Raw genomic sequence first — 20,309 nt, 5'->3', positions numbered from 1 at the left:
CACATCTTTTTTTATTACTGAGTTCAAAATCTTCTTCAGAATCACCTAACCACTTTTCCACCTTTAATTTTCGAAAAATCATCAACCACTTTTTCAAAATTCTTTTTAATTATTTTAAAATTTTTCCCCCTTCTCACCTCTTTCTATTTAAGGACTAACACTCCTCCTCAATTAGCAATTCGGACTCTCTCTCCTTCTTCATATGTTCGAATTCTTATCTACCTACCTCATCCCTCTATTCCTATTTTCCTCTGACACCTCAAGGAATCTCTATACTGTGACATAGAGGATTCGATACTTTCTTGTTCTCTTCTCTCTCATATGAGCAAAAACAAGGACAAAGGCATTCTTGTTGAAGCTGATCCTGAACCTGAAAGGACCTTGAAGAGGAAGCTAAGAGAAGCTAAAACACAACTCTCTGGAGAAGACCTAACAGAAATTTTCGAAAATGAAGAAGACATGGCAGCCGAAAATAACAACAATACAAGGAAGATGCTTGGTGACTTCATTGCACCCTCCTCTGAGTTCTGTGGAAGGAGCATCTCAATTCCTGCAATTAGAACAAACAACTTTGAGCTTAAGCCTCAATTAGTTTCTGTAATGTAGCAGAATTGCAAGTATCATGGACTTCTATTGAAAGATCATCATCAGTTTTTAGCTGAATTCTTGCAAATCTGTGACACTGTTAAGACCCATGGGGTTGACCCTGAGGTCTACAAACTTATGCTCTTCCCTTTTGCTGTAAGAGACAGAGCTAGGACATGGTTGGACTCACAACCTAAAGAAAGCCTGAACTCTTGGGAAAAGCTGGTCAATGCCTTCTTGGCAAAGTTCTTTCCACCTCAAAAATTGAGTAAGCTCAGAGTGGAGTCCAGACCTTCAGACAGAAGGAAGGCGAATCCCTCTATGAAGCTTGGGAAAGATACAAGCAATTGATCAGAAGGTGTCCTTCTGGCATGCTTTCAGAATGGAGCATTATATTCATATTCTATGATGGTCTGTCTGAACTGTCCAAGATATCATTGGACAACTCTGCTGGTGGATCTCTTCATGTGAAGAAGAGACCTGAAGAAGCCCAGGAACTCATTGAAATGGTTGCAAATAATCAGTTCATGTACACTTCTGAAAGAAATCCTGTGAACAATGGGACAACTCAGAAGAAAGGAGTTCTTGAGATTGATACTCTGAATGCCATATTGACTCGGAATGAAATATTGACTCAGCAAGTCAATATGATTTCTCAGAGTCTGACTGGAATGCAAGCTGCATCCAGCAGTAATAAAGAAGCATCTTCTGAAGAAGAAGCTTATGATCCTGAGAACCCTACAATGGAAGAGGTGAATTACATGGGAGAATCCTATGGAAACACCTATAATCCTTCATGGAGAAATCATCCAAATCTCTCATGGAAGGACTAACAGAAGCCTCAACAAGGCTTCAACAATAATAATGGTGGAAGAAATAGGTTTAGCAATAGCAAACCTTTTCCATCATCTTCTCAGCAACAAACAGAGAACTCTGAGCAAAGTTGTTCTGGCCTAGCTACCATAGTCTCTGATCTATCTAAGACCACACTAAGTTTCATGAATGAAACAAAATCCTCCATTAGAAATTTGGAGGCACAAGTGGGTCAGCTGAGTAAGAGAATTACTGAAACTCCTCCTAGCACTCTCCCAAGCAATACAGAAGAAAATTCCAAGAGAGAGTGCAAGGCCATAACCATGACCAACATGGCCGAACCTGGAGAGAGTGAGGAGGACGTGAGTCCCAGTGAGAAAAACCTCATGGGACGTGATCTGGACAAAAGGGAGTTCCCCTTTGAGGAACCAAAGGAATCTGAGGCTGACGTTAGGATTTTTGCCAGTAAAGAATGTCATAGAAACAGTCGCGTTGTAGATATAGTCTCTAAACCGACAAAAATCCCTTCGTACAAACGTTTTGGTTGTCACAAGTAACAAACCCCTTTGAAATTGATAACCGAGTATTCAAACATCGGGTCGTCTTCTCAAGGAATTGCAGGGAGGTGTTCTTATTATTGATTATGAAAAAGTGTGTTTTTGGGGAATGTTGAGTTTGGGCAATGGGCACAGATATATTTAAATGACAAGTAAAATAAATAAATAACTGTAAACTAAACTCTTGGCAAGGTATTATAACTGGAAGTCCTATCCTGGTTATCCTTATCAATTGTAATGAGAATTGGATTTTTCTCCCACTTGTTAACCTCTAACTATGAAGGTAAGTTAAGTGGATGAATTAATTCTGATTCCTCAGGTCCTAGTCTTTCCTTGAGAAAGGCTAGAGTTATTGGAACTTGAATTAATGAGATGAAGAAATCCAATTTTCAATCAACAATGAGTTTGATAACTCAAGTTTCTCCAATGACTCAACCAAAGCCAAAAGGGAAGAGAATCTACTTGAATGAAAATAACTTGGATAAACACAGAGCATTAACAAATTAAAGAGAGCAATCATAAGTCTGAAATACCTCAAATTATATTAAATAAAATATGCAGATCTTAACATGAAAAGTTCATAAGCCAATTGGGCAACATATCTAATACAAGCATTGAAGCATCTGAAAGTAAAAAGAGGAATATAAAGTAAAGGAATATTAAACCTGGGATTGAGAGTCACTCCTAAAACTAAGAGAAATCCTAAATCCTAATCCTAAGAGAGAGGAGAGAACCTCTCTCTCTAAAAACTACATCTACTCCTAAAATTGTGAATGTGAGAGCATCCCATGAATGGATGCATTCCCCCATTTTATAGCCTCTAATCTGTGTTTTCTGGGCCACAAACTGGGTCAAAAATAGTCCAGAATTCGCTGGTTTCGAATTTTGCCTCACTGGATTCCCGTCACTGCGATGCGGCCGCATGGATCACGCGGTCGCGTCACCTAGCATCAGAAAAACTATAGGACATTATATATCAAATCGAAGCCCCGGACGTTAGCTTTCCAACGCAACTGGAACCGCGTCATTTGGATCTCTGTAGCTAAAGTTATAGCCATTTGAGTGCGAAGAGGTCAGGTTGGACAGCTTAGCAATTTCTCTAACTTCTTGTATTCCTTCCACTTTTGCATGCTTCCTTTTCATCCTCTGAGCCATTCATGCCCTGTAATCTCTGAAATCACTTAACATACATATCAAGGCATCTAATGGTAATAAGAGAGGATTAATAATAAGCAAATATAAGATCAAAGAAGCATGTTTTCAATCAAAATACATAATTAGGAAGGAAATATAAAACCATGCAAATAGTATGAATAAGTGGGTAAAGAGTTGATAAAATTCACTCAATTGAGCACAAGATAAACCATGATAAACCACTCAATCGATTCTCTCAATTCTCTACTAACCTTGCTTTCTAAGGCTTGCTCTTCATCTAACAATCAACACAAATTTAATGCATAGATACACATATCAAGAGGTCTTTTAAGGGTTGTAATGGGGTTAGGGTCAAGGTAGGATTGTATTTGGCCAAGTGGACTAAAATATGAATCCTTAATTAACTTAAACTTTCCACCTAACTTAAACAATCCATGTAATCATAATACAACATCTAACTATCCATTAAATTTTCCACATATTCATGCATTCTAATTTCAAGTACAACTCAAATGCATTGCTTTCACCACTTACTTTGGGGCATTTTGTCCCCGTTTATTATTTGCACTTTTTCTTTTCTTTTTCTCCTTTATTTTTCTTTTTCTTTTTTTTTATATATATATATTTTTTTATATATTTTTTTCTCAATGCATATGATTAAGATATTGAATGCATGAATCATGTTCTAAATATTTCTTTCACATAAAGATATATAATACCCAATTCTTAAACCAAATATTTCCAAACCCACTTTTCCCACACTTAAATCATAAGCACTCTCACTAGTCTAAGCTAACCAAGGATTCAAATTAAGGACATTATTGTTTTTCGCTTAGAGTTAATGATGTGCTAAATAAAAAGAACAAAGGGGTACAATAGGCTCAAAATTGGTTTGCAAGGGATAATGAAAGGTAAGGCCATATGGGTATATAAGCTCAGTGAAACAAAGGCCTCAATCATATAGGTGCATGCATACATCAAACCATGGAAATATAGAATTAAGCAAGACAAAGATCACAATTTTAGAGAGAAAAATACATACTAAAACAAAATTTTTGGTTGATAAAATGCAACCAATTCAAATAGGCTCAAAAATCTCACAGGTTTTGTGTGTTCGAGTTCTAAACCATGTTCCAGTATAATATTTCTTCAAACAAGTGTAACAAAAAATTTTATTCAAATTAGTGAAATTTTCTAAAAGGTTTCTTGAAAAAGAAAATATTACTTTAACCAAGTGGTAAAATATGCAAAAATCAAACAAATATGCAATCAATCATGCAAACGTAACAATGAACAAACAAATAAAATAAAAATTTTGGTGTTGAGTCAGGAAATAACTAACCCATGGAGATCGGTATCGACCTCCCCACACTTAAAGATTGCACCGTCCTCGGTGCATGCTGAGATGTGCAGGTGGACGGGTTGCTCTAACTGATGCTTTTCTCCAAGGATTTTTGCTGATGGACTTGTTTGTCTCCCCATGTGAACGTCTTCCGGTTCTCTTCCGGGTGGCCATCCTGAAAGAAAAAGGGAAGAAGAGTAACCCAGAAATAAAGATAGGAAAATAAATAAAACATGGGTTGGTTGATGCCAAATAATGAGGGTCTCAATTACATGGTAGCTACAACACGCAAGTGAGAAAACAATAGAAGCACATGGCATACCAGTGGTGCGAAAATTTGCAACAATGGAGAAGAGAATGGGGAAGGAGAGATAATATAAATTCATATCAATGCAAGAGTAATATAGATATAAAAGATTGGCATTGATTTAAATAATATTACTCAATAAGAATGAAACAAGTCACTAAGCACCAAGAAAATACCAGAAAAGATGTAACAGTTGAATAAGAACATTTGAACACCAATAATAATTTTTAGAAAAATAAAAATATGCAATGAATGAAAGTATGAAAATAAATTAAATAAAATAGAATGGAAGTGAGAGAAAATAAGAATGGAAGAAGAAAGAAATAAGAAAAGATAAGAAGAATAAGGATTTGGAGAAGAAAAGATAAGAAAATTGGCACTAATCTGGATAGGTTGTGCGACGCTGGCGACGCGGTCGCGTGGGTGACGCGGTCGCGTCGTGCGTGATAAGGTTGGGTGACGCGGACGCGTGGGGCACGCGATCGCGTGACTCGATTTGTGCTAGTGGCGCGAGTGCAGCATCGCGGTCGCAGAACTCTCTGTACAAAACTCAGTATTGCCAAAATCCAGGGTGACGTGGTCGCGTGGTCGACGCGATCGCGCAGGTGGCCTTATTTCCAATATGACGCGGACGCGTGGGTGACGCGTTCACGTGGCAGGGCTTGTGCTACTAGCACGGGTCCAGCCCAACTCCAGCTCAACTTTCTGCCATACACCCTTTTTACGCCGATTTCAGGTCACGCGGCCGCGTGGGTGACGCGGTCGTGTGGGAGGCCATTATTCCCATATGACGCGGTCGCGTCAGCGACGCGGTCGCGTGGGGTGATTTGTGCTAATGGCGCACCTCCAGCGCTGCTCCTGCATAACTCTCTGTTCATATTAATATTGTCTCCCATCTCCTTGCGACGCGGACGCGTCGCTGATGCGGTCGAGTCGCGTGCTCGCTTCTTTTTTTTTAAATCTGAAAAATGAAGAATGCAGTGTTAATATGAATGTGATGCAAAACTCCAGGTTCAATAAAATAAAATAAAATAAAAATAGAAAACAAATAAAACTAAATAAAAATGAAAAAGGAACGATCATACCATGGTGGATTGTCTCCCACCTAGCACTTTTAGTTATAGTCCTTAAGTTGGACATTTGATGAGATTCCTGCTATGGTGGCTTGTGCTTGAACTCATCCAAGAATCTCCACCAATGTTTGTGATTCCAGTAACCTCCGGGGTCCCAAACTAAGCATATAAAGCCCTTAAGAAGCTTCAAACAGATTCTTAGGCTCCCGGGGTAACAAGTGTCAGAGCAGATTCCAGGATCCCAAATCTTGCTTTTACACCCGTCTTTATGTTGATCATTATGATTCCATCCGGGTAGCAAGCGATCTGAATTCTCACTAAAGCGGCCAAACAACTTCCTAGACCCATTCAGTTGAGCTCTACACCAACCTTTGCGTTTAAACTCAAAGCTTCCAACCATAATGAACCTTGCAGGACGATTCTTATCACTGGCCATCTTCCTCTTACTCTTAATGTTACAAAGAGCTCTAAGTTGACCATCCGTCTCCAGTAGCCCATATTCAAGTGGAATTAGAAAGCTAAGGGATATGAATCTTACCCACTTGAATGTTGTGAAGGATGATGGCAACTTAGGGGGAGGTATTTTTAATGAAATTGCAACCTCCACTCCCTTGTGCTCTTTTCTGATAACTACCACCTCTTTGCAAGCTTCTTCAATTTCAACCTCTTCCTCTTGGTAGCTCTCTTTCAATTCAATCTCCTCTTCATTGCTTTCCAAGGGCATGGGAGGTTGTGCTTCTTCTTCTTGAATCTCCATCTCTTGATCAACCTCTTCCAAGTCTTCAACTATGATATGCTTTGGAGGTTGTACACCCTCCTCAGCATCAATTTCAACCATCTTGGAAGGAGGCTCTATGTCTTGACTTTCCCATGGAGGTTCTACATCTCCTAAGTCTTCAACCAACTCTTCTTCTTGAACAATGATAGCGTCTTCTACTTGTTCTAGCACGAATTCATTCTCTGTCTTGTCCACTGGGGTTTCTGGTATCTCCTTTATGCTACGCTCTTCACTAGACTGTCCACATGGAGCTGTGGCTGATCCTTGCATATTTGAGCGCCTAGAAGCCCATTGAATTAATGCTTGCTCCAGTTGTTGAGTGGTTGCCTGAAATCGATCCACTGTTTCCTTGAAACGATCCTTTGTCTCTTGATGCACTCGGTTATCATAGGTAGGATCATAGTGCTCTTGGATTGATGGATATGGAGATGGAAAATATTGAGGTGGTGGTGGGATGGGGAGATCATTCTGTGATTGAAAAGGAAGTGCACTAGAGCTTGGGGGTTGATTGTTAAAGGTATTTGGTGGTCTGATTTGGGCGGCGAGAGCTCGTATAGTAGAGTTTAGATCGGTAAGTGCTCTCTCCATGGAGGTTTGGGGTGGATCTATGTATGGTTCATTTGGTTCATAAGGTGGTTGGTATGGTGGTTGAGGGTTAGGGTCATATGGAGGTGAATGGCGGAAAGAGGCTTGTGAGTATGGTGGTCCAAAGTTATGTTGGGGAAAGGGTTCATAGGCACATGGTGGTGGTTGTTGATAGTCCATTGGAGGTGGTTGTTGCCATGAGGGTTGATCAAATCATTGTGGCTCCTCCCATCTTTGATTGTTCCAACCTTGATGCCTGTTCTCATTGTAATTTCTTCTTCCTGCAACATTATTGTAACCAGACTCATAGCCAAAGGGGTGAGAGTTCATAGTAAATAGAGATTAAAAATAAAAACAAATTGAAATTAAAAGGTTATTTAAATTTTTAATTTGAAAATTAAATTTTGAAATTTTGAAATTTTGAAATTTGAATTTTTGAAATTTGAAATTTGAATTTTGATTTTTGAAATAAGATAAGATAAGAATAAAATTTTAAAAATAAAAATCTGAAAATATTTTTTTTCGAAAAAAATTAATAAAAATTATTTTTGAATTTAATGTGGAAAGAGAAAAATAATAAAATGACACCAAATTTCAAATTTTTAGATCAAAACGAAGAAAACAACTAAGAACAGCTTGAAGGTCAAGATGAACGCGAAGAACAACTTGAAGATCAAGATGAACACTAAGAACAAATTTTTGAAAAAAAATTTTTAATAACTAAATAAAAACCAATAACCTCTTAATTTATGAAAAAACAAAAATAAAAACAAATAAACAGGTAAAAGAAAATATTTACAATAACCAATAATAAGGCACACGTTTGCAATTCCCCGGCAACGGCGCCATTTTCACGTTAGGATTTTTGCCAGTAAAGAATGTCATAGAAACAGTCGCGTTGTAGATATAGTCTCTAAACCGACAAAAATCCCTTCGTACAAACGTTTTGGTTGTCACAAGTAACAAACCCCTTTGAAATTGATAACCGAGTATTCAAACCTCGGGTCGTCTTCTCAAGAAATTGCAGGGAGGTGTTCTTATTATTGATTATGAAAAAGTGTATTTTTGGGGAATGTTGAGTTTGGGCAATGGGCACAGATATATTTAAATGACAAGTAAAATAAATAAATAAATAACTGTAAACTAAACTCTTGGCAAGGTATTATAACTGGAAGTCCTATCCTAGTTATCCATATCAATTGTAATGAGAATTGGATTTTTCTCCCACTTGTTAACCTCTAACTATGAAGGTAAGTTAAGTGGATGAATTAATTCTAATTCCTCAGGTCCTAGTCTTTCCTTGAGAAAGGCTAGAGTTATTGGAACTTGAATTAATGAGATGAAGAAATCCAATTTTCAATCAACAATGAGTTTGATAACTCAAGTGTCTCCAATGACTCAACCAAAGCCAAAAGAGAAGAGAATCTACTTGAATGAAAATAACTTGGATAAACACAGAGCATTAACAAATTAAAGAGAGCAATCATAAGTCTGAAATACCTCAAATTATATTAAATAAAATATGCAGATCTTAACATGAAAAGTTCATAAGCCAATTGGGCAACATATCTAATACAAGCATTGAAGCATCTGAAAGTAAAAAAGAGGAATATAAAGTAAAAGGAATATTAAACCTGGGATTGAGAGTCACTCCTAAAACTAAGAGAAATCCTAAATCCTAATCCTAAGAGAGAGGAGAGAACCTCTCTCTCTAAAAACTACATCTACTCCTAAAATTGTGAATGTGAGATCCTCCCATGAATGGATGCATTCCCCCACTTTATAGCCTCTAATCTGTATTTTCTGGGCCGCAAACTGGGTCAAAAACAGTCAAGAATTCGCTGGTTTCGAATTTTGCCACGCTGGATTCCCGTCACTGCGACGCGGCCGCATGGATCACGCGGTCGTGTCGCCTAGCGTCACGGAAACTATAGCATATTATATATCAAATCGAAGCCCCGGACGTTAGCTTTCCAACGCAACTGGAACCGCGTCGTTTGGACCTCTATAGCTAAAGTTATAGCCATTTGAGTGCGAAGAGGTCAGGCTGGACAGCTTAGCAATTTCTCTAACTTCTTGTATTCCTTCCACTTTTGCATGCTTCCTTTTCATCCTCTGAGCCATTCCTGCCCTGTAATCTCTGAAATCACTTAACATACATATCAAGGCATCTAATGGTAATAAGAGAGGATTAATAATAAGCAAATATAAGATCAAAGAAGCATGTTTTCAATCAAAACACATAATTAGAAAGGAAATATAAAATCATGCAAATAGTATGAATAAGTGGGTAAAGAGTTGATAAAATCCACTCAATTGAGCACAAGATAAACCATGAAATAGTGGTTTATCAGAGGCTCATACAGAGTCCATAGAGATTCCATTAAACTTCCTTCTGCCATTCATAAGCTCTGATGAGTATTCTTCTTCTGAAGAGGATGAAGATATTGTTGAAGAGCAAGTTGCTAAGTACCTTGGAGCAATCATGAAGCTAAATGCCAAGTTATTTGGTACTAGGTAATATGGTTTTGGGTATTGTTGGTTTGGTTGAGGATTGTTGTGAGTTGAACAATGATGGAAAAGGAAACTTGAGTTCATTGAAGATGACATTTCTTGCCATATAGACTCAGCTTGATGGGGATAGGCATTTGTACCCTTTGTGGTCAGGGCTGTAACCTATGAATATGCACTTGGTGGACCTATGATCTAGTTTGTGTTTATTGTATGGTTTTAGCCAAAGGTAGCAGGCACATCCAAAGGATTTGAGGGATTGGTAGTCTGGTATGATGTTAAACAGGGTCTCCAAAGGGGATTTGAGGTTTATGGTTGGGGTTGGTAGCCTATTGATGTGGTAGGTTGAGGTGAGGATAGCTTCATCCCAAAAGGAGAGAGGGAGGGATGCTTGTGATAAGAGGGTGAGAGTTGTTTCTATCAAGTGTCTATGTTTTCTTTCTACACAGCCATTTTGTTGATGTGTGTGAGGGCAGGTAAGTCTATGTTGTATGCCTTGATCTCTGAAGAATTGGTTGAAGGTGTTTGACATGTATTCTCCTCCATTGTCAGTTTGGAGTGCCTTGATTTTGTGGCCAGTTTTGTTTTCAATGAGGTTTTTGTATTGACAAAAGGCTGTGAATGTTGAGCTTTGGTTTGTAAAAAAAAATGTGCAAGTATATCTGGTATAGGCATCAATAAAGCAAGTAAAGTATTTGAACCCTAACTTGCCTGGTTGGGCTGAAGGTCCCCAAAGCTCCGAGAAGACCAGCTCAAGAGGTTTTGTGTATTTGGAGTGAGATTGTGGAAAGGGGAGTTGATGGATTTTGTTGATGGTGTAGGGCTCACAAAAGGCATGAGAGATGTTGGAAAGAGAGAATGGAATGTTGTGGTTGATTAGTATGGTTTTGGTTATTCTTTTAGAGGGATGGCCAAGTTTCTTGTGCCACAGGTCAAAGGAGCTGAGAGTGTTGATATCATGGGAATTGGCTGTGGGAGAAGGGTGAGGCAGGGTAGGATGAGGGTCACTTGTGGCCTTATTGGCAGTAGGGTTTGTGAGGAATGTAGTGGGTTGGTTTTCGGAGGTGTAGTTGGGAGGAGGAGGTTTGTTAGTGGTAGGATTGGTGGCATAATTTGTGGTTTCAGCAACAGCAGTGAATTTTTTTGGAGTAGCACAGGTAGATTGAACATGATTGTCACCATTGGAAAGAGCTGGGCTATGACATTCAACAACAGCAGCAGATTTATTAGAAGAAGAATAAACAAAGCTATTACAGTTAAGATGAGCAAGTCTGTGACAGTCAATAACAACAGCAAATTTATTTGAATCAAAAGTTACTACATCAAGTGGACCAGGTACATCAAGTAGGCCAGGAATATTAGAGTTTACTACTTTATTACACAGGCTATTAGCATTAGTATATGTATCAGTACTGCTAATTGTGTTACACAAGTTATTTGTATTAGTAACTTAGTGTGTGCTGTTGTAATTGTTTCTTACTACACTACCACTACTACAACTTTTCTTTTCTCTTGACTTTTGATTCTGAGGAGTAGTATTTAACTCATCATTCTCATTTTTTATTTGTCTTTCTTTTTCACTTTTTCTTGTTTTAATGTTGTTTCTTACTGTTCTATCAATCTCACTTTATGCTTTCCTATCCACAGTGCTAGTGTTTGCATATATTTTCTTTTTCTTTTCAGCATCAAGAACTTGTGAAACTTGTGCTTTATTTGACTTCATGGTTTGTCTTGGTATTTGAATGTCAGTGAATATATACAGTCCATTTTTAAGTTTGTCTTAGAGAAGAATTCTCTTGGACTCCTGGTATTTAACAGCACAGACATAAGGCCAAAATTCAAAGAACACACCATTATCTAGGGCAAATTTTGAGACACTGACTAGATTTTTTGAGATGGTAGGTACATGAAGCAAATTTTAGAGTTTAAAAAATTTATTTGACATAGATGCATGCATAATGGACCTCCCAATATTAGCAATACTCATACCTTTTTCATTACCTCCAAACACTTGTTCAGGTCCTTCGTATTCTGAGCTGCTGAGCAGGTTCAGCTGATCGAATGTGAGATGGTGAGAAGCTCCAGAGTCAGGATACCAGCCACTGTCAAGGCTGTTTGTGGCGAGCAGTACATGAGGAGGGTTTTGATTGCTTGTGGTTGCTTGCTGATTTTGTTGATAGTGTGGCTGTGACTGAGTATGTGGAGTTTGTTGGTGGAACACATTGTTTGGTGGTGGAGGACCACCATTGGAATTGTGGAGTTGGGAATTTTGGTAGTGTTGGTTGAAACGGTGGAAGCATTGCTAAACCGTGTGGCCAATTCTTCTACACAGTTGACAATGGGGTTTGTTGCCTAACCACCAAGATCTGCCTCCTCTGAAGTTTCTTCCTCTGCTTCGCCTTCCAGATTGTCCTCTCGTATAGTAACCTTCATAGGTCTCTTCTGCTGGGAATTCACTGCATGCCTTGTTTGATCCTGATTCTTTTTTAGCCAAATTTGTATGAACCATAGTTAGGTCTGGTTTTTGGAACCTTTCATTTACCTCTTCTTGTGCAAGAAGCTGTGATTCAAGCTCACTAACAATCATCGAGTCTATTCTTGAATTTACCATAGTAATGAACGCACTGAATTCTTCATCTAATCCTCCTAGCACAAAATCAAAATGTTCTTCTTTTGAAAGTGGAGCACCAAGCGCAGATAGAGAGATGACTACCTTGTTAATTTTGGCTATATACTCGATTACTGTTGCACCTTGTTTTTTTTTTTTTTTTGTCATCTTTAGCTATGCCTTCAACATTCTTATCTTTGATTTTTGCCTTGCTATGAAGTATTCTTCCAGTGATGCCCAAATTTTGTGCACATAGTCATATTCAACCACTTTATTCACGAAGACTTCATTCATAGCAGAGAGCATCCATGCGACCAAACGCTCATCCCGTTAATCCCATGCTTCGAGTTCTTATGAGACTTTTCCTTCAATTCGATCCTATTTTGAGTTAAATCTTCTTGGAATTGACAGCACAGTGATGTGATTTTGTAATTTGTTGGCTTTGACATATGCAAGAGTTTGACGCTTCCAAGCTTTGAAGTTATCCTCATCAAGTTTGATTGTGGCTGGGAAGTTTGCGATTGACGCCATTGACGATTGTTGTGTCGCTTGAACTAAAGTTGCGGAAGGGGTGTGGTGATCCATGGATCAGAACCGAAGCTCTGATACCATGTTAGGTATCAAAATATTTGATGAGAAATTAACAGAGTAATTGGAAAGAAAGAGCTAGAAGAAGAGCTAAATGAAATTAGGGATCTGTTATTATAAAGAAATTGTGAAAAAGTAAAGTCTACAGTCTCTTACAGTAGATTATATACATGTTTAGTGAGGGTTAGACTCGTAGTTACAAGTTGTTTGGGATTACAGATTTGGTTAGGAGCTAAAATGGGATATAACAGAATTGTGCTAAGCTGTCATAACTAACTTGGCAGCAGATGCTAAGTGCTAAGTGTGTGGAAGGTTGTGGAAGGTTCTGCATCATGTACACTAACATTTTCTTCCTCCCTACTAATTTTACAACCAAAATGTACCACATGTCATTTTCTCATTGTAATTTAAATCAAATTTTTTTCTTTAAAATTAAAGAGTCCTCTCCTCCTCCCTCTCCCTTTATCTATCCCTCTCATTCCTTCAACTACTCTATCGCTTTTATATATCATTATCAATGACTAATTACAAATTTGACAATCAAAATGTGCAATATGACATTCTTTAATTGTATTAAAATTAAAATTAAAATATTGAAATTGAAATATAGCTATATTATATATTATATTATATTATAAGGTAAAGTATATTTTTTGTCCCTGAAATTTGACAAAAGTTTCAAAAATATTCCTACATTTTATTTTGTTTCAATTTTGTCCCATAAGTTTTCGATTTGCATTAAATATATCCCTGAAGGCTAATTTTTCAAAAAATTTAAGACCAATTCAACAACAATTTCATAAGAACAACCCTAAACACAAGAAAATCAAGCATAATTTTCATGCATTATTGTTAGATTGATCTTAAATTTTTTGAAAATTTAGCCGTCGAGGGTATATTTGATACAAATCGAAAACTTTTGGGGCAAAATTGAAACAAAATAAAATTTAGGGGTATTTTTGAAACTTTTGCCAAACTTCAAGGAAAAAAAATATACTTTACCTTATATTATATTATATATTACTATCTAATTTAATAATAAAATGTGTCACATGACACTCTTATTAAACTTGAGAGAAAATATTTTCCTCTAAAATTAATAAACTCACATCCTAAACTATCTCATCTACCTCTCTCCCTTTTTTCTATTTCTCTCTACTATTTTCACTATATATATAATTTATTATATATTTATATATTATTATCTAATTTAATAACCAAATATCTCACATTACATCTCTTATTAAAATTGAGAGAAAATATTTCCCTCTAAAATTAATAAACTCCCTTCCTAAATTCTCTCATCTATCTCTCTTCTTTTTTTTTTAATTTCTCTTTACCATTCCCACTCTATATATAATTTATAATTTATATTTTATATTAGTAATTTGAAAAATCAAAATGTGTCACCCAATATTTTTTATTATAATTAAAATAAAAAAATTTTCTTTCAAAATTAATAAATTTTCTCTCTCAGTCTTCATCGTTATCTTTCTCTCTTTTCTCTCATTCTCTATTTTTTCTATCTTTTTGTTCTACAAAAAATAAAATTAACAAAATAATATAATTTAAATAAAAAATATTATTATTATATAAATATTTTTTTAGTTTTTTTATTTAGTTTCAAATTTTCACTTCTTATCTTTCTAATCTATATTTTTATTTCTCTTCTTTCAAATATTTATTAAATATAATTTGGAGAGAATACTAATGTTATGATTAAAAGCTAAAATTAAGATTCAAATGTTTAAAAGAAATTAATTTTGAGTTAATTTTATAACTATCAGTATATTTTTTTATGCTAATATCTAATTATATTTTTATATACATAGAGAGAAAAATATTATTTTTAAATAGCAAGCGTAAAAATTAATTATTTCTATTTGTGCAATAAACTTAACACCTAATCAAAAGTATACAAGTTAAATCGTTTCAAATTTTAGATAACGATATTAAAATTACTTTAGTAATAAATTAAACTCTTTCACATGAAAATAATAACTAAAAATTTTGTTATTTGATTTTTTATCTACGAAAATCCTGGTCTTTTTAGTCAATGGGAACTTCTGTCCCCTATGATTTTTTTGTAAAAGTAGTTTGATTCTGTAAATTTTTTGTACCATAATCTATAATGTTAGGACAAAATCAACGTAGTTTTAAAAGATTTATATTCACGTAATGTAATTATGGGTAAAAATACTAATTTCTAGCTAAACGTTAAGTTTGTGTTGATTTCGCTAAAAGACTAGACAACATGGTATGTTAAATATTTAATTTAATTATTATGTTAGTTTTTATAATTTTACTAAATTTTTAATTAGATCTCTATATTTTTTTTCTTTCAATTTGGTCATACACTTTTTAATTTTTTAATTCGATCCTTTTTAGTGTAAAAAATGTTAGAGCTAACTAAATATTCTTTTGCAAATGAAAGACCACATGTATTCTTTGTTTTTTTTTTACCCAGGGAGACTCACCCGCGACCTCTTAGATGAGTATGGGGAGACTATGTCATTTGAGTTATAGCTCGTTGGCTATTTTTTTTTTTTTTACTTATTTAATATGAAAACGATCTAATTATAAAATTAAAAATAATACAAAAACTTAATTAAAAAAATATAATAACCTAATTAAAAATTTGACTAAATTGTATAAACTAATAGAATAATAAAACCTAAATGTTTTAAACTATGCATTATTAATCTAATTTTCAACCTCATAGAAGCAATTACAACTAATCAAGACTTTTTAATTTTAAATATTCTCTTATCTAAATTAAAGAAATCCAATTAATTTTTAGTTCCTTCAAGTAAAACCCAATTCGGTAGTGCCATAATTAGTTAAATAATGTCATAAGTTGAGTAGTAATTTCACTAAGTAATAGCATTACTGACATTCCATTCACTTTTATATATACAAGAGGTATAAACCAAACATAAAAGGGCTGGGAAACACCAAAGAGCAAAAAGAAAGAAAAAAGATATTACATAAACCCCAGAAAGATGAAGATCTATTATTTGCACTTATACATACTTAAAAACACCATGCAACAACTTTTTGCATCATGGTAGCCGTAAATGTAAAAAGTAAAATCTAATGAGTGTTAGGCATCAAGGTAAGGCAAATCCTTCGGATAAACCTGCAACAAAAGGAAAAAAAAGGAGTAAAAATTAGAAAGTTTGGTATAAAAATTCATAAATCACTATTTCAAATTATTTATTTTTAATTTCAAAATTGCATATTTCATCTCTTGAGGAGTTATTATATTACCTTAGCATCCTTTGACGCATCTTAGTATGAATAGCTGATGAAGCTGTTAGCTGAAATATATATATATATATATATATTACACTGATGATGATAATAATAATATTGGTTCCCTCTAATTTAATTTGTTATTGTTAGTGCCATGAATGGTGGGGATTCATTTGATTCTTTCCCCTTGAAGAATCTTGGGATACCTCGGATACCCATTTTTGCAAGCTGAAATCTGCAAAGATATCAGGAACAGAAGAAACAGGGTCAATTTTCTTTCATCAATTTTATTTGTTTGGATACACGTGAATGTGAATATTAAACTTGAAAAATTTAGAGTCAGCATTTATATTAGTCAGTAAATTTAGTAGTACACATATTTTACTAGTGTATATGAGTCTTTTCTTTTAAAATAAGTTTATAAAAATATATTAATAACTAAATACTTAAGAATAAATTGTACTAATCCTATAATATTACTGTATTATAATAACACTATTTTTATACATCAAATATTTTTTATATTCATATAAACATATATTTATTACTAATTAATTGATTATAAATTTAAATTATTTTTAATTAAAAAAAGAGTGTTAATTATCAAAAAATACTAATATTAAAATGATATTTATTATAAAAAAATTATAAATAGCGGAATTACAAATATTATTATGCCATGTGAGTGGAGCAAGGGGCAACAATCTGTGCATATCTTCTGATTAAGTGAGCAATAAAAAAGACCAAGTATTTATTGGTCCTATAGTAGGCAGCATTCAACTTGCAAGTTGCTAATTGGGGGTGGCAAGTGGCAACATTACATGCCACAATCTTATCTTCAGGATTTGATAATTATTAAGATAAGATTAGTTACATACAAGAAATATATATATATATATATACTCTCCATGACTCTACATATGGCACATGACCTAATAGGAATTTTTTTAATAAACAAAAGTTTTTGATAGTAAAACAATAAAAAACAACGAACAAAATGTTCGAACATCTAAATTTAAAAAAATATATATATCTAAAATATTTGTCCAGCTTTGGTCATCAGTTAAGGGTAGTTGCTTCCCATTTCATGCAGAATCTTTGAAAGACAAAAGAGTGAATGTGACTTTAAATGAAAACAATGTAAAATATCAGGATTTTCATATTACAGGGGGACCAAGTCATGCATATCTATCACAATCAGCAATGTTTCTAGACAAAAATAAATTACGTGAGATTTTGAAATGATTCAAATTAGCAGCCAGCTTTTGGAACGTTTGGAGGAGTATAATTAAAGAGAAGAAAAAAAAACAAAATATTAATACAAATATCAAATGAAATATTATATTAGTAAAAGTTTTCTCTCATTTATTTATTATCTCAAAAATTATAGTCATACAGACACAAGAATGCATTTAAAACTAAAATTAATAATACAAAATTAATCATGTTATTTATACAAAAATAAATTAATAATTTATATATAATACATATTGAAATAAAAATAAATATAGAAATAAATTAAATAATATATGTTTATATATAAATACATGATAGTTAATTTAATAACTGATCTTTTATGTGCTAATAAATTATAATTCAAATGGCATAATTTTCTTATATTCACCTAAGAGGTCGTGGGTTTAAATCTCCCTATCTTCGATAAAAAAAAATTGATTTTTTATGTGTATATAATCATTTTTATAAAAAATAGTGTATATAAATTATATACATTTTTTTTTTTGGTTTTGTATTCATAAGAAGCCTAATTATTAATTACTAAGCATTGTATAGTGATTAAAAATTTAAAATTGGTCAATTAATGGGAAAGGGGTTTTATGTAGACAAAGTTGACATGGAGTCTAACATCGTCATGTGGCCATATATAATTTACATATATTGCCTCATTCCCAAATTTCAAACCAACTCAACTTGGCTGTATTGAAAAGTCAACAAAACTGATGTGTTGCCAAAGCTGAATATCAATGCCCAATCTGAATTTCGTGTTCAATAATAATATTCATTTTTCAAGGAAAAAAATTAAAATAAAAAATCTATAATATGAAAAATTTGACCTTCGAGAAGGGAAGGAAGTTCACCCTATACTATGTACTAATGCCAAAAGATTTAATTGAAGTAATTAATTGGAGGCACTCCAAAAATGAAATTTCCTCTTATCTTCAAGGGTACTTTCAATGTGGGGACCTCACTACCCAACTAAAATTCCCTTGTTATTTTCCACACCAGGAATTAATCCATGTCACCAAAACACTTACCACAACCCCCCAAAAAATGGATACTAGAAATTACACTAAAGTAGTAAACTTTCAATATTAGAAGACACCTCATTTTCAATTTTTTTTTACCAAAATATCCAATTGACATAATTATTTTTATATAATATATAACGAAACAAAAAATAAAATATTTAACTGAATCAATCACTGCTTTAGAAATAATACATTCGTGAGTTTTAATTGAAATATAGAATAAAACAGATTAAATTGTGCATCAAAATTAAACTATACAAATACAAAGAGAAGAATCAGAAACTTAATGGTGAAGATTACATGAACATAAAGAAAAGTAATGATGCATGTTAGTATGTAATTGCAATGAATTAACATTATGATGATGATATGGGGTGGAGAGACTTACAGCCTCAATGTCAATTTTGTAGAGCAAAAGCTTCCTCCTTTCTCTGCAACTTGTTCGGTAGGCCACGATAACATGGCCCACAGCCAACGCAGAGGAACACACGAACAGCGCGATTTCAGAGGCTCTAACATACCCACTACTCTCATCAACCATGCTTAACATGTAAACCGCTTTCAGCGACACAAACATCAGAGACACCACGCAGCACATCGTTGTTATCCCCAAATACGGTCCCCTTGATAGCCTTGGCCCATCACACAAACTATAAACACCTAAGCATACACCAACAAAAACATACATAAACCAAATACATTCAATTTTCAATTTCAGTCACTTCTTGTACATATATATATATGAGTTGTCGCATTGTTGAGCTTTGCTTTTAAGATTTTTATTCAATTATCCAAAAATAAAATAAAATAGGATTGCGGTAAGCAAAATCTAAGGCACCCATTTTGAGTTTAGTCCAACAGGGCCTTCAAAAATCATACTTGTACTTGTTTTGGCAATTGGTAACAATTGAAATTCAAGCTAAGCGTTTTACCAAAATCAATTCTTTTTGAATATGCAAAAACTAAGGCACCCCTTTTGATTTCAGTCCAAAAGGGTCGTCGAAAACCATATCAAAATCGTAGCTTGCTGAGATAATAATAATAATAATTGTACTTACAGAAGATGATGAAGGACCTTATGATGGAGACGAGGGGTATGTCAAGAAGTGAGTATCTGAAATCGTAGTTGCGGAAATGGGAAGAGAGTGTTTCCATGGAGAGGGAAGAAGAAGAAGAAGAAGAGGAGGAGAGAGTTGAAAGCAGAGCAGAAGGAACAAGTGCATCGGCTATGACAAGTAGAACCGGGGCAGAGAAGAGAAGAAGAGACATAACCATGGTGATCAAGAAGAACACCGTCTTGACTCCCCTCAATACCCTCTTTGATTTCTCTTCCTTTGAGAAAAAACCCATCTTTGATTTGGTTTCCAATAATCCTGGCTCTCAACCTTATTAATTTGAATTGGCTTTGAGAAAGACAAAGAAAATAGAAGAAAGTATGTGTTGTGTTGTGTTGTGTTGTGTTGTTGTGTGGTATCTACAACGTGTGAATATTCACTAGGAAAACGAGGTGGAACTAGAGAAGGTTTAAGAGGGAATAAAGAGAGAGAGAGAGAGAGAAGAATAAAAAGAAGATGTAGATGGAGGAAGGAAGGTGCAGGCCTGGCCAAGGTGCAGCAAAATTGACCGAACTTGTGTACTCTCTTCAACAAGTTATGACAAATGCTTCGGACTTTAGACGCACATCTTCCTATTCGCTCATATTATAGACGACTCCCAAACTCTCTCTCTCTCTCTCTCTCTCTAACCCAACGGCAATACCTAAGCTCAAACTACAACTAACTATATTTGTTTTTTTATTATTATTATTTTATATCATGCTTAATGTATTGGGCCAAAAAACTTTTGTATCATTCGATATAGTGTAAAATTCACATGGGATAATTTT

The 20,309-nt window shown here is 34.5% G+C and overlaps 1 protein-coding gene and 1 non-coding gene across 2 annotated transcripts; both read right to left on the bottom strand.

Annotated features, from left to right (window-relative positions):
- Positions 1-855: 855 nt before the first annotated feature.
- On the bottom strand, positions 856-958 carry LOC148579673 (small nucleolar RNA R71). Its single transcript, XR_015897191.1, has one exon. It is a non-coding gene; the product is annotated as a small nucleolar RNA R71 (small nucleolar RNA).
- Positions 959-16,174: 15,216 nt separating this feature from the next.
- Positions 16,175-20,198, bottom strand: LOC107623826 (Alpha/beta hydrolase related protein). The gene is made up of 3 exons (XM_021113034.2): positions 19,483-20,198; positions 18,813-19,084; positions 16,175-16,392 (listed from the first exon to the last, which is right to left on the bottom strand). The coding sequence occupies exons 1-3, from the start codon at positions 19,772-19,774 to the stop codon at positions 16,327-16,329; spliced, it is 630 nt and encodes a 209-aa protein (XP_020968693.1). The 5' UTR covers positions 19,775-20,198; the 3' UTR covers positions 16,175-16,326.
- Positions 20,199-20,309: the final 111 nt, after the last annotated feature.

Source organism: Arachis ipaensis, chromosome B10 (assembly GCF_059453495.1).
Source record: "Arachis ipaensis isolate K30076 ecotype BB chromosome B10, ASM5945349v1, whole genome shotgun sequence".
NCBI classification, from domain to species: domain Eukaryota; kingdom Viridiplantae; phylum Streptophyta; class Magnoliopsida; order Fabales; family Fabaceae; genus Arachis; species Arachis ipaensis.
This window is presented reverse-complemented; position numbering and strand designations above follow the sequence as displayed.

Bases quoted from the DNA above. Each gene is read 5' to 3' on its own strand.
- LOC107623826 (XM_021113034.2), bottom strand. From the start codon at position 19,774: ATGGGTTTTTTCTCAAAGGAAGAGAAATCAAAGAGGGTATTGAGGGGA. The intron at 19,085-19,482 runs GTAAGTACAATT...GTGTATGCTTAG, and splicing joins AAGGTCCTTCATCATCTTCT to GTGTTTATAGTTTGTGTGAT. The intron at 16,393-18,812 runs GTAAGTCTCTCC...ATATCTTTGCAG, and splicing joins ACAAAATTGACATTGAGGCT to ATTTCAGCTTGCAAAAATGG.